General features: G+C 39.9%; 1 protein-coding gene across 1 annotated transcript in view; it reads left to right on the top strand.

The window, feature by feature from the left end:
• The window catches only part of LOC139747028 (uncharacterized), a 585,752-nt gene that overhangs the window by 183,807 nt on the left and 386,115 nt on the right, over window positions 1-15,830 (top strand). The window contains exons 10-13 of the mRNA XM_071658778.1: window positions 2,926-3,150; window positions 5,125-5,263; window positions 8,255-8,547; window positions 14,439-14,641. Coding sequence (XP_071514879.1) covers window positions 2,926-3,150; window positions 5,125-5,263; window positions 8,255-8,547; window positions 14,439-14,641 — 860 coding nt within the window. The remainder of the gene's footprint in view (window positions 1-2,925; window positions 3,151-5,124; window positions 5,264-8,254; window positions 8,548-14,438; window positions 14,642-15,830) is intronic.

Here is a 15,830-nt window from a genome sequence, read left to right as displayed (position 1 = left end):
CATCTCTCCTACTTACATAAGTATACTTATGTATATCTCGCTTTTTAAACCAGGTATTCCCAATCATCAGTCCTTTTTCAGCACATAAATCTACAAGCTCTTCACCATTTCCATTTACAACACTGAACACCCCATATGTATACTTATATATCTCTTTTTTTAAACCAGGTATTCCCAATCACCAGTCCTTTTTCAGCACACAAATCCAAAAGCTCTTCACCGTTTCCATTTACAACACTGAACACCCCATGTACAACAATTATACCCTCAACCGGCACTTTACTCACCTTTACATTCAAATCACCTATCACTATAACCCGGTCTCATTCATAAAAGCTGCAGACACCCTCACTCAGCTGCTCCCAAAACACTTGCCTCTCATGATCTTTCTTCTCATGACCAGGTGCATTAGGCACCAATAATCACCCATCTCTCTCCATCCACTTTCTGTTTTACCCATATCAATCTAGAGTTTACTTTTTTACACTTTATCACATATTCCCACAACTCCTGCATTAGGAGGAGTGCTATGATAATACTAAGAATGTTCATTGAGTCAGGAGGTGGAATTACAGAACAAACAAAGGAGAAATGAGAGTTGTGAGGAGTTTTTTATAGAGATGGGTAGAAACCGAGTCTTGGAGCTAGTAAACTTAACTGGATTTCATCTACCCCACTGGTTAGGTATGTGCTCCTGCTCATTTTTCCACTTCCCATATGACCTTTGCATCCTCTAAAAACGTATTCAGCTAGGTGTCCATATCTTCAGACAAGTCATTCAAATAGATCAAGAAGAGTAGCTGTCCTTAAACAGAACCCAAGGCTTTCCACAGGTGATCACCCATTTGGAGAAGACTTTTCTTATATGTGTCATTTTCTCTCTTCCAATAAGATAATCTTCCATCCATTCGAGGAGTCTTTCTCTTATTTCTGTTGAGTATTCCAACTTCTTCATCAGCCTCTCATACAGTACAGTGTCAAATTCTTTTTAACAGGCAAGAGACATACAATCTACTCAGTCTTCCCCCTTCTTTTGAGACAATGCTCTCTTTCATAGAAATCTGAGAGGTTTGTTATATATGGCTTCCTATCCTTGAAACTATGTTTCTCTCACTTATGTAATTTTTCCTTTTTGGAAAAATTATCCATTTGCTTTCTTATTCAACTTTTCTAGTACCTTACAAACCACGCTCCTCAAAGAGATTGGTCTGTAGTTCAGCACCTCTTTCTGGGCTTTTTTTTTTTTTCTTTTGTGATGTTTGCCTCTTTTCCACTCCAGTGGTACTGTGCATTTCTCTAACAACATCTTGAACATCATTTCAAGAGGTCTATATATCGTATCTGCATACATCTTCAGCACATATGGTGAAATTTCTTGAGGGCTATGAGCTGTGAATGGGTCATGACCTTTAAGTATTCTGTTAATGACTTTTTTTTTTAGATATCTCTGTTTTGTAAACCCTCCTCCCAACTCCATCTCACTGGTGATAGTGCTGTAGTTCTTCCACTGTGAAACACAGTCAGCTAGTAGTTGTGTTTGTGTGCTCCTACCAGGTACAAAACCATTCTGGCCTCTAGTAATAAGTTTATTGATGAGATTTTACAATATGCATTTTTACTCAAATACTTTGTTTGTATGAGTTGTTAGACTGACTGGTCTATATTTTTGGGCAACAATTTGGTCCCCCCCTTTCTGTAATAGTGTTATTTATGCTATTTTGTGTATATTTGTTATGCTAGATTGGTTTATTGTTTGTCTAAACTATAGCCAGAGAGGTTTAGTTATGTTTTTAGTCTTTTCTTTTAGAAATACACCTAGGATTTTATCTAACCCTGATGCAGAGTTCTCTTTTAATTTGTCATTTGCAACAGTCATGTCTTTTTCTGTTATGTATGCAGCACAGTTAGAAGAATCACAAACATTGTCTCTTTAAAACATAAGGTACATCATCTGATTTATTAGCTGATAATGATGTCATTTGATTCTCAAAATTCATTTGAGCTAATTATGCAGTGGACCTATATATTCCCAATGATATTTTTGTTTACTTTTCCTATACACCTGAAACTGACAAAATCCTATTTGATAACTCAATGTCATGACCATTAGATAGTAATATCAGTTGGTTAGAGATATTTATGGATTTATTCTAAGTGGAGTATACTCACTCCTCTGCTTCCCATGCATTGGTATAGAGCTATCTTCCTTTCCATTTAGTTGGCAGGTCTCCTGTAAACTCTTATACAGGGTATACAGGTAACGCACCATTTGATTGGTAGGCCTCCTTCAAACTCTTTTGCGTACAGTGAATTAATTGATTATGGTTAGAGAAATTAATTTGTGTTCCCCAGTAAGTCTAAAAGGACATGTACATTGAATATACACCACCTATTTGGTAATTTTTTTTAAAGGAGTTATTTACTTAGCTATCTTGCTATCTTGCTTGTGATACAGTAAGGTGTTAGTTATAATGAAGAACTTGGTCGTAGCATTTGCAATTTCAGGGCTGCAGTTGACCGGCTTGGAAAGAATAGATTATTTAGAGATGTGAATATTTCGTTCATGGTGTGGGCCTGCCAGATTGGATTCTTTTGTTTTGATAGACAGTCTCTAATAGAGACCAATCTTCTCTGTTATATTTTTTCATTCATTGAGAGTCCTATAAAACTTAAAAACTCAGTTTAACTCTTATTAAATCACATGCCTAGCTTTAGCATGAAACATGAATTAATTGTGATTGGATTATTGATTAAATTTGAATCTAGTTTTACTACATAAGGCATGATGTTTGAAGGTTGGATGCATATAATTGAGGCCATTGATCTGTTCCTGATGCTTACTCACAAAGATGGGAAAGGCTGTCAGGTCATAAATAGAAATCATTTAAGTCATTTTTATGCTTATTTTAATTCCTTCTCTTTTAGGCAACCCGTGAGCGATTAGAGAATCTGAAGAAACAACGACAAGAAATCCAGGAACAAGAAAAACATTTATTGCAGTCTTCTAGTGTCAGTGAACCACCATATGAAGACCTAATTCCTGGAGCTGAAAATTGGTCTATTGAAGATATTAGTCAAACCATAGTCGAGTTCCAGGCACACTCTGATAAAGTGGATCGTTTACAAGTGATGTATACGGCTAAGGCTCAGGTATGTCTTGGATGGCTGAGTCTTGATGGAGATAGTCCAAGTGCCTTCTTTCAGTTTTTTTTATACTTGATCACCATTTCCCGCATTAGCAAGTTAGCGCCTGGAACAGATGAAGAAAGGCCACATCCGCTCATTTCCATTCTCTAGACGTCTTGTGTAATGCACCAAATCCAAAGCCCCCATGCATAACCAGGCCTCACAGATCATTCCATGGTTTACCCCAGACGTTTCACATGCTCTGGTTCAGTCCATTGACAGCACATAAACCCCAGTATACCACATCATTCCAATTCACAGTTCATTGCATGGTTCTCACCCTCCTGTATGTTCAGGTCCCAATCGCTCAAAATCTTTTTTACTCCATCCTTCCACCTCCAATTAGGTCTCCCGCTTCTCTTTGTTCCCTCCACCTCTGACACATATATCCTCTTTGTCAACTTTTCCCCACACATTTTCTCCATATGTTCACACCATTTCAGCACCCTCTACTGCTCACTCAACTACACTCTTTTTATTACTACACACCTCTCTTACACTTTCATTACTCCTAGATATCTAAAACACTTCACTTCCTCCAGTTTTTCTCTATTCAAACTCCCATCTCAAGTAACTTATCCCTGAACCCTACTGAATCTAATAACTTTGCTCTTATTCAATTTACTCTCAACTTTCTCCTTTCACACACTTTTCCAAACTCAGTCACCACTTCTGCAGTTTCTCACTCGAATCAGCCACCAGTGCTGTATCATCAACGAACAACAACTGACTCACTTCCCAGGCCCTCTCATTCCCAACAACAGACTGCATACTCACCCCTCTCTCTAAAGCTCTTGCATTTACCTCCCTAACCACCCTATTCATAAACATATATAACAGCCATGGTGACATCACACACCCCTGCTGCAGACAGATTTTCACAGGGAACCAATCACTCTCCTCTCTTCCTACTCGTATACATGCCTTACACCCTTGATAAACCCTTCTCATAATTTCTAGCAGCTTGTCTCCCACACTATATTAGTAAGACCTTTTACAAAGCATCTCTATCAACCCTGTCATATGCCTTCTCCAGATCCATAAATGCCACATACAAATCTACCTGTTTCCCTAAGTATTTCTCACACACATGCTTCAAAATAAACATTCGCAATTTCCTGTGTTAGTGAGGTATTGTCAAGAACAGAGGACTGAGCATTAGAGGGAAATTGTTCACATTGCCCCCTTCTCAGTTCCTTCTTTTAGAAAAGTAAGAAACTGGAGGGGAGGATGTCCAGCCCTCCACTCCCACCTCTTTGAGTTGCCTTTTTCAACACAGGGAATATGTGGGAAGTATTCCTTCTCCCCTATTCCCAGGGATATACATATATATAATCTTTCCAATAGACCGACTAAGCTACTTTACCATCGGCTTGAAAATCCAACAACTTTATATTGATAAAACTGTTTTTTTGTAAAATGTAGAAAATATGTTATGTAATTTGAGATTCAGATTTGTTCTTAAGCACAGACGAGGTGAAGAGGTACAGATTTACCAAGTTATCCACACTATATGTAGTGGAGTTTGTGGCTGTGTATTTTGTCTGGATCTCATGAATGTTAATCTTATCTTGGCTGCAATTATGAAGTAAAGCTTGGGTTAATGGGAGAGAGGAGCTTGTAGGTTTTAGCATAATTGATATTTAAACAATTTTATTGTAGGTATAATTGTTTTTCATGGATGAAATTATCTTTAATGCTAATTAGCTGAGTTTAGTTTCCAGACATTTGCATTAACAGAACCATTCTGTTGACAGTGTTTGGCTTTAAATCAACCTATTTTCAGTACTGAAATATGTAGATCAGCCAAAGCAAGTGTTAGCAGCAAATTTAGGTCCAAGTATAAGAATTAGTCTGTGCAAAACCTATATTTTACACTAAAATTTGCTCATGTCTGAATGCATTTATAATTATATGCTCATTTGATCATTGTTTTAGCATGTGGACCCAGATGACGAGGAGGCACAAGCTGACATAGCTAACAAAAAGGTTCAGTTGGCAACAAAGCGTAAGCAGCTAATTGAAGCACTTACAAAGCTGCGCTGCATTCAGCGCCAAAAGCAAGAAGAGCAGACTGGTAAGATGATTTTATATCTATGTATGGATCCCTGATGCCTCATTCTTCCTGTGAATTTTCTTTGGGAAAGGGATGTATGTCTGTAATAAAAAATCTCTTTACTATATATCTCCCCATTTTTCCATTCAAGGATGCTGGCTGTCATCCACCCGTGATTTCTTCCTACCTTGCTCATATATATTTTCTTTACCAACCTATCATTCCAACCAGCCTATCATGACACTTCTCCACATGACCAGATCATTTCAAGGTTCTTTGTGTAACCCAGACTTTGACTTGTCTCTCTCTCTATCTGACTCCTACACTTGCAGAACATTTCAATATGGGTCATTTCAACAGCCTGACATTTACAAGTTTCTGCTGTATTCCATGCTTGTTTCACACTTGTAGATCTTTGTTTATACAAGTATGTCATCTGCCCTTATTTAGCTGACCTGGTTAAAAGGTATGTGAGCTTTTGCTATAACTTGTCATCTGCCCTTATATTGCTAACCTGGTTAAAAGGTGTGTGAGCTTTTGCTATCACTTGGTGTCTGTAATGGTCTGTCGTCATACATCATACATCTGTTAAGTATTCACATTTCATTCACATTCACATTTAAGTATTCACTATCTTGTTCTATGAATAGTCTGTCCATGAGCTTTTCATGTTTCAGTCTTCTGTAAAACTACATGGCCAGTATGAACCAAGATTTACAAGGATGGTGATTAGGCAGTACCTTTTCAAAATTGTTTGGTAACCATAATCACCAATAAAAGATATGTATGGCTACTTTTACTAAGAATAAATCTTTTTCAGGTTTTTTATGTTAGCTTGGATAGCATGGGCAAATGGATACCCAAATCATGGCCAGCTTGGATAGCATGGGCAAATGAATACCCAAATCATTGCCATTCCATTGATGTCTGTTTTCCTGGTGCTTCCTCACTGAACCAGGGCATATGAAATGTCTGGGGTAAACCATGGAAAGGTCTATGGGGTCTGGATGTGCATAGGGAGCTGTGGTTTTGGTGCATTTATGACAGCTAGAGACTGAGTGGGAATGAATGTGGACTTTTGTGTCTGTTTTTCTGGCGCCTACCTCGCTGAAGCGTGGGGTAACGATGCTGCTTCCTGTAGGGTGGAGAAGTGACAGAAATGGATGAAGGCAAGCAAGTATGAATATGTACATATGTATATATGTATTTGTCTGTGTATTTGTATGTATATGTATGTATATATTGATATGTATATGTATGTATATGGGCATTTATGTATATATATGTGGATTTGTGTGCTGAAAAAACACAAGTGTTTGGGAATACCTGGTTTAAAAAGAGAGAGATACATAAGTATACATATCTAAGCAGGAGAGATGGTCAAAGGGCATTATTGGATTACATGTTAATTGGTAGGTGTGTAAAAGAGAGACTTTTAGATGTTGATGTGCTGAGAGGGGCAGCTGGAGGGATGTCTGATCACTATCTTGTGGAGGTGAAGGTGAAGATTTGTAGAGGTTTCTAGAAAAGAAGAGAGAATGTCGGGGAGAAGAGAGTAGTGAGAGTAAGTGAGCTTGAAAGGAGACATGTGAGGAAGTACCAGAAGAGATTGAATCTAGAATGGCAAAAGGTGAGAGCAAATGACTGAAGGGGAGTGGATGAGGAATGGGATATATTTAGGGAAGCAGCGATGGCTTGCACAAAAGATGCATGTGGCATGAGTAAGGTGGGAGGTGGGCAGGTCAGAAAGGATAGTGAGTGGTGGGATGAAGAAGTAAGGTTGTTACTGAAAGAGAAAAGAAAGGCATTTGGATGATAATTGCAGGGAAGTAGTGCAAATGCCTGGGAGATATATAAATGAAGACAGCACGAGGTCAAGAGAAAGGTGCAAGAGGTGAAAAAGAGGGCAAATGAGAGTTGGGGTGAGAGAGTATCATTAGATTTTGGGGAGAATAAAAAGATGTTTTGGAAAGAGGTAAGTAATGTGCATAAGACAAGAGAACAAATGGGAACATTAGTGAACGGGGCAAGTGGGGAGGTAATAACAGGTAGTGATGAAGTGAGAAGGAGATGGAGTGAGTATTTCGAAGGTTTGTCGAATATGATTGATTATAGTGTGGTAGATATAGGGTGTTTTGGTTGAGGTGGTGTGCAAAGTGAGAGGGTCTGGGAGAGTGGTATGGTTAAGAAAGAAGAGGTGGTGAAAGCTTTGCGGAAGATGAAATCCGGCAAGGTGGTGGGTTTGGATGGCACTGCAGTGGGATTTATAAAAAAAAGGGGATGACTGTGTTGTTAATTGGTTGGTTAGGATATTCAATGTACGTATGGATTATGGTGAAGTGCCAGAGGATTGATAGAATGCATGCATAGTTCCATTGTACAAAGGCAAAGGGGATAAAGGTGAGTGTTCAAACTACAGAGGCATAATTTTGTTGAGTATACCCAACAACCACCCAGCATGGCATCTTTTACCAAAAATACTTTTGTGTAAGGTTTGAAACATCACAGTATTCACAAACTATCTGTTTATATCTCTGAAGCTAGATCCCTTGGTAACTCTCTCAAGGGGGTGGCCATGACAGATCTCCATAACTAGTGAACTCCAAAAGTACTTCTTAGCCCTTAGTGTCTCACCCTTAATAGGCCATTACCAGAGAGCAACTCTAGTGCAGTGTTTCCTGAGACTCCTACCTAATGTTTCTATTGACTTTTTCTACCTAATGTGTCTACCTTATGTGTCTGTTTCATGTTCCATATTACTTCTATCTAATGCTCCTGCCGAATGTTCTTACCAAGTACTTATACCTAATGTTTGTACCTATTGCTTCTGCCTAATGCTTCCACCACTACTCTTATTTATTGTTCCTACCATTTTGTTGAGAGACAGGGCTAGCACAAAGCACTCACAATTGGAAAACCTGCAGTTATGAAGAATGAGTTGTGTGAGTTTAAGTGTTGTCACTCATAAATCACCTTTACCTTTTCATTATATGATTGCTATTATCTTTTCAGATACAGGATCCCAGACAAACTCCACAGCACTTACTGAAGTACCACATAGAATCCAGGACACAGCATCTAGTGCACATATTGGAGAAAACCATGCTTCTGCCTCAGAAATAGCACAAGAAACTTCTTCCCATGTAAACAGTGAAGTAGCCTTGATGAATTTTAATACTTCAGCAAGCAGTGTTGCCATGGCTTCAGATGAACTATTGTCAAGACAAAGTCAGCTAGAGTCTCTCCAGAAGCAACTGAGTGACATGAAAAAGCTCCTTGATGTCACAACTGCTGCACGACAAGAGGTGTGGATTGTACTGTCATTCATACTACTTAAGGTCCTCGTTTAGACAAGTGTCCCAGAAACTAGATGTGTTGAAGAGGTTATACAATTGAAATATTTTTGCATGTTATTCTGTATTAAGATGTCTCCTTAGAGGGTTATTGTGTGTATATATTACCCAATGAACATGTGGCAACAGCTCTGATGTGCACAGGCAACAGTTTGTTTACTGAAGTCATATATTTTATGCTTAAGGTTTTAAAAGTATGATTTTTCAATATAATGACTAAATATTAGATATGAGGAATTATGTGGGATTTGGGGGTGACAGGTTTGAGACAGACAAACTGAAAGTTCAAGGGTGGTGTAGTGTTTATCATTGCTGAGTGTGACACATTCTTGGTTCCTTGTTGCGATAGTGAGTCCACAGTCAACCCCCTTGGGGTTGGTTGATAAATTGAAATCTGGCTGAGGTTAGGATATATATAAGACAAAGGAAGACAGTAAGAGAAGGAATTGGACTATTTTGAAATGAACATGACACACTAACTACTGACGACAAGGAAATGGCTACCATACTAAAATGTTGCAAGGATTCGATGAAGAAGAGTTCAAGGTTAGAGAAATAAAGAGCTGTGAAGTACTAGATTTTTTTTTTTTTTTTTTGTCGCTGTCTCCCGCGTTTGCGAGGTAGCGCAAGGAAACAGACGAAAGAAATGGCCCAACCCACCCCCATACACATGTATATACATACGTCCACACACGCAAATATACATACCTACACAGCTTTCCATGGTTTACCCCAGACGCTTCACATGCCTTGATTCAATCCACTGACAGCACGTCAACCCCGGTATACCACATCGCTCCAATTCACTCTATTCCTTGCCCTCCTTTCATCCTCCTGCATGTTCAGGCCCCGATCACACAAAATCTTTTTCACTCCATCTTTCCACCTCCAATTTGGTCTCCCTCTTCTCCTCGTTCCCTCCACCTCCGACACATATATCCTCTTGGTCAATCTTTCCTCACTCATTCTCTCCATGTGCCCAAACCATTTCAAAACACCCTCTTCTGCTCTCTCAACCACGCTCTTTTTATTTCCACACATCTCTCTTACCCTTACGTTACTTACTCGATCAAACCACCTCACACCACACATTGTCCTCAAACATCTCATTTCCAGCACATCCATCCTCCTGCGCACAACTCTATCCATAGCCCACGCCTCGCAACCATACAACATTGTTGGAACCACTATTCCTTCAAACATACCCATTTTTGCTTTCCGAGATAATGTTCTCAACTTCCACACATTCTTCAAGGCTCCCAGAATTTTCGCCCCCTCCCCCACCCTATGATCCACTTCCGCTTCCATGGTTCCATCCGCTGCCAGATCCACTCCCAGATATCTAAAACACTTCACTTCCTCCAGTTTTTCTCCATTCAAACTCACCTCCCAATTGACTTGACCCTCAACCCTACTGTACCTAATAACCTTGCTCTTATTCACATTTACTCTTAACTTTCTTCTTTCACACACTTTACCAAACTCAGTCACCAGCTTCTGCAGTTTCTCACATGAATCAGCCACCAGTGCTGTATCATCAGCGAACAACAACTGACTCACTTCCCAAGCTCTCTCATCCCCAACAGACTTCATAAGTACTAGATACCTGGACTAATTAAATCCTAACAAATCCAATGGCCCAGATAACTTGGCTCCAAGATTTTCAAAAGAGGTCAGGAGACAACTGATATACTCTGTAACAAAAATATTCAACAAATTTCTTATCAGATGGCCAGGTGCCATCTGACTGGAATCTAGTATACACTACTTCAGTATACAAAAAAGGAGACAAAAAGTGTGCCTTGAAGTACTGCTCAATTATCCTTTCATCAGTGCTAAGTAAAACAGAAAAAATAATGTGAGATACAGTTGTCTCATTACATTATAAATAAATTTTTTATTATACTTTGCAACTGTCTCCCACGTTAGTGAGGTAGTGCAAGGAAACAGATGAAAGAATGGCTGAGCCCATCAACATTCACATACATAAACGCCCACACATGCACATATACATACCTGTACATTTCAACGTATTCATACATATACATACAAAGACATATACATATATACACATGTACATATTCATACTTGCTGCCTTCATCCATTCCCGTCGCCAGCCTGCCACACATGAAATGGCACCCCATTCCCCCTGCATGTGCATGAGGTAGCACTAGGAAAAGACAACAAAGCCCAAATTCGTTCACACTTGGTCCCACAAAACCTCCCAGTGTTTACCCCAGACACTTCACATGCCCTGGTTCAAACCCTGGTATACCACATCATTCCAATTCACTCTGTTCCTTGCATGCCTTTCACCCTCCTGCATCTTCAGGCCCCAGTCACTCAAAATCTTTTTCACTCCTTCCTTCCACCTCCAATTTGGTCTCCCACTTCTCCTCGTTCCCTATACCTCTGACACATATATCCTCTTTGTCAATCTTTCCTCACTCATCCTCTCCGTGTGACCAAACCATTTCAATACACCCTGTTCTGCTCTCTCAACCACACTCTTTTTATTATCACATCTCTCTTACCCTTTCATTACTTCCTTGATCAAACCAGCTCACACCACGTATTGTCATCAAACATCTCATTTCCAACACATCCACCCTCCTCTGCACAACCCTATCTATAGCCCATGCCTTGTAACCATATAACATTTTGGGAACCACTATTCCTTCAAACATACCCATTTTTGCTCTCTGAGATAACGTTCTCGCCTTCCACACATTCTTCAACGCTCCCAGAACCTTCACCCCCTCCCCCATCCTGTGACTCACTTCCGCTTCCATGGTTCCATCTGCTGCTAAATCGACTCCCAGATACCTAAAACACTTCACTTCCTCCAGTTTTTCTCCATTCAAACTTACCTCCCAATTAACTTGTTCCTCAGCCCTACTGAACCTAATAACCTTGTTCTTATTCACATTTACTCTCAGCTTTCTTCGTTCACACACTTTCCCAAACTCGGTCACCAGCTTCTGCAGTTTCTCACCTGAATCAGCTACCAGCGATGTATCATCAGCGAACAACAACACTCACTTCCCAAGCCCTCTCATCCACAACAAACTGCATACTTGCCCCTCTCTCCAAAACTCTTGCATTCATCTCCCTAAAAACCCCATCCATGAATGAATTAAGCAACCATGGAGACATCATGCACCCCTGCCGCAAACTGACATTTACTGGGAACCTGTCACTTTCCTCTATACCTACCCTTACACATGCCTTACATCCTTGATAAATCTTTTCGCTGATTCTAGCAACTTACCTCCCACACCATATACTCTTAATACCTTCCAAAGAGCATCTCTATCAAGTCTATCCTATGCCTCCTCCAGATCCATAAATGCTACATACAAATCCATCTATTTGTCTAAGCATTTCTCACATACATTCTTCAAAGCAAATGCCTGATCCACACATCCTCTGCCACTTCTGAAACCACACTGCTCTTCCCCAATCTGATGCTCTGTACATGCCTTTACCCTCTCAATCAATACCCTCCCATATAATTTACCAGGAATACTCAGCAAACTTATACCTCTGTTATTTGAACTCTCACCTTTATCCTCTTTACCTTTGTACAGTGGCGCTATGCATGCATTCTGCCAATCTTCGGGCACTTCACAATGGACCATACATACATTGAATATCCTTACCATCCAGCCAACAACACAGTCACCCCCTTTTTTGATAAATTCCTCTGCAATACCATCCAAACCCGCTGCCTTGCCTGCTTTCATCTTTCGCAAAGTTTTTACCACCTCTTCTCTGTTTACAACACCATTCTCCCTGACCCTCTCACTTCACACACCACCTCAGCCAAAACACCCTATATCTGCCACACCTTCAAAATACTCACTCCATCTCCTCACTTCACCACTACCTGTTATTACCTCCCCATTTGCCCCTTCACCAATGTTCCCATTTGTTCTCTTGTCTTATGCAATTTATTTACCTCCTTCCAAAACATCTTTTTATTCTCCCTAAAATTTAATGATACTCTCTTACCCCCAACTCTCATTTGCCCTCTTTTTCACCTCTTGCACCTTTCTCTTGACCTCTTGCCTCCTTCTTTTTACATCTCCCAGTCATTCGCACTACTTCCCTGCAAAAATCGTCACATTTCTAAATGACATGATTATATTTTACAACCAACACAGTTTCTGCAATAGAAGATCCTGCTTGACAAATTTGATGAAACTTTTTTAATGTTATTTATCAGAATTGGAACGAAAAAGTACTGTGATGTATATTTAGATTACCAAGAGGCTTTTGACAAAGTACCTCACAAGAGACTTTTGCATAAATTCAAAGCTTTCACTTTCACACTAACCCATGAATTTATCCCTAGACAATTCTCTCCCTTCACCGTTTATTTTGCTCGGTTAGAAAATCCAAGTTCTTCTCAAACATACTACCTTTTTCTCCTCATTTTGTTTACATCCACACAAATTCAGATATCCCAGCCTGAACCTTTAAGGAGGGTGAGTACTCCTTTTTCATCACCCTCTTATTCACCATTTAGAAATTAAAGATACAAAGTGGGAAGGGTTTCAAGCCTCTTATCCCACATGAAGGGAATTCATGGGTAGTATTCTTTCTGCCCTATCTCAGTGGATCCTGCCACTTTTGGTAGCCTTCTAAGATACAAAATGGGAAGGGTTTTAAGCCCTTTACTCCCACATGAAGGGAAGACATGGGTAGTATTCTTTGTGCCCTATCTCAGTGGATCCTGCCACTTTTGGGTGCCTTTTAAGACATGTAGGAAATATGTGGGAATATCTTCTCTATCCTTAAACAAAATATGTGCTTGCTTATATGTTAGTAAGCTTGGTACTACAAGTAAAATAGGTCTGTATTAATTGGGAGGTGAGTTTGAATGGAGAAAAACTGGAGGAAGTGAAGTGTTTTAGATATCTGGGAGTGGATCTGGCAGCGGATGGAACCATGGAAGCGGAAGTGGATCATAGGGTGGGGGAGGGGGCGAAAATTCTGGGGGCCTTGAAGAATGTGTGGAAGTCGAGAACATTATCTCGGAAAGCAAAAATGGGTATGTTTGAAGGAATAGTGGTTCCAACAATGTTGTATGGTTGCGAGGCGTGGGCTATGGATAGAGTTGTGCACAGGAGGATGGATGTGCTGGAAATGAGATGTTTGAGGACAATGTGTGGTGTGAGGTGGTTTGATCGAGTGAGTAACGTAAGGGTAAGAGAGATATGTGGAAATAAAAAGAGCGTGGTTGAGAGAGCAGAAGAGGGTGTTTTGAAGTGGTTTGGGCACATGGAGAGAATGAGTGAGGAAAGATTGACCAAGAGGATATATGTGTCGGAGGTGGTGGGAACGAGGAGAAGAGGGAGACCAAATTGGAGGTGGAAAGATGGAGTGAAAAAGATTTTGTGTGATCGGGGCCTGAACATGCAGGAGGGTGAAAGGAGGGCAAGGAATAGAGTGAATTGGAGCGATGTGGTATACCGGGGTTGACGTGCTGTCAGTGGATTGAATCAAGGCATGTGAAGCGTCTGGGGTAAACCATGGAAAGCTGTGTAGGTATGTATATTTGCGTGTGTGGACGTATGTATATACATGTGTATGGGGGGGGTTGGGCCATTTCTTTCGTCTGTTTCCTTGCGCTACCTCGCAAACGCGGGAGACAGCGACAAAGTATAAAAAAAAAAAAAAAAAAAAATTAATTTATAAGTTATGTAAAGGTGGAGGCATTCAAGTTCTGTAAATATCCTTGTCTCTAGCTATTGATGTCTTTATTGTTATCATTAGTTTTTATTCTATATTTTCATATATTTTTTGTGTATTTCCACTTACTGTGGTCAGTTTTGCAGGATGAAAGGCTGTTGCGAGACTCAAGGAGGCGGTTGGAAGAAGCTCAGGCTAAGAGGTCCAGGTTTCCTGAAGATGACACAGAAACTGAGAGGGTTCAAGCTGTTGAGGGAGCAGTGGGTGGAGAGGTGGTGGCAATAATGGGTCGGAAGATACTGCTCACTGAATCTGATAAACAGAACCCTGAAATAATGTCCAAGTTTGAGTGAGTTATGATCATATGTCATTTAGCAGTGAAGTTCTTTTCCAGTAGAAATGAGTTAGTAGATTAGAACATAAGTGCTCTTTATCAACAAACTTTTGAGACAAAAGATTATAACATGAAGGACCTGCATGTAGTACAATCTGTGCTTTAAATGGAGGCTGAGGTAGGACTAAGGTGAGAGGTTCAGACCTATGTAGCTAATCAAGCCAATTTCAGTAAATTGTTTGTATAAATGATACTTACTTAGCTATCCCAGGAACACTTGTAGAGCTATCCCAGGAATACTTATAGAACTGCAGAGTACAAAAAATCTGGCCACATACAGTAGTTGAGCCTACAGGTGAAGAAGTGTGTGATATTTGTGTGGTTGTGTGAGTGAGTTTAGTGTAGGACAGTTAAACAGTGTGTGAGTGAGTTTAGTGTAGGACAGTTAAACAGTAAGTGTTCTGTGTTTTCAGAATAGAAGTTATATCTTAGGTTAGGCATCATGAATTCTGTGATGTGTTTATGTTAGGTAGGGTAGATTTTAAGGCTTGGTTTGGGAAGGCAATTGTTTAGTGCTTGTTGAGCATTTTCTAGTTGCATGTGTTTTGTCACCCATGTTTTGTTGGGAAGGTGAGATTTTTGAGTATAGATTGGTTGAACATGAAGCAGGGCAAGTTTTTTTCTATTCCTTTGTTGGGTTTGGTGGTTGGCTACAGTGTAGTTTGGATCGAAGGGGCCTTGTTCTATTACAAAGAACTGGGTAATAATGTATTGCAACTGTTTTTGTTTCATTGTAGTGTTGAGTGTTCATGGTTGTTAAACAGCCAATTGTAGTTTTGAGGTTCTTATTTTGTGTGATTTGCAGTTTTTATTTTTGCTTTTGACAGGATGGATGACCAGGCAGTTGAGTACCAATCTACCTGCCTACATATATAGTTTAGAGTGAACTAAATGAAATGATTGTAGAGGATGTTAAGGGATTCTTTTCCTTTCCCCAAATTGTTGCCAATAAGTGTTGTAACATTCAAACATTTAGTACTTTAGTATAAACAGGGCGAGATGTGATGTGAAGGAAGTTGGTGAGAAATGGGACGTATTTAGGGAAGCAGTGATGGCTTATGCAAAAGATGCATATGGCATGAGAAAGGTGGGAGGTGGGCAGATTAGAAAGGGTAATGCGTTGTGGGATTTCGAAGTAAAGTTG

Source organism: Panulirus ornatus, chromosome 5 (assembly GCF_036320965.1).
Source record: "Panulirus ornatus isolate Po-2019 chromosome 5, ASM3632096v1, whole genome shotgun sequence".
Taxonomy (NCBI): Eukaryota; Metazoa; Arthropoda; class Malacostraca; order Decapoda; family Palinuridae; genus Panulirus; species Panulirus ornatus.
This window is presented reverse-complemented; position numbering and strand designations above follow the sequence as displayed.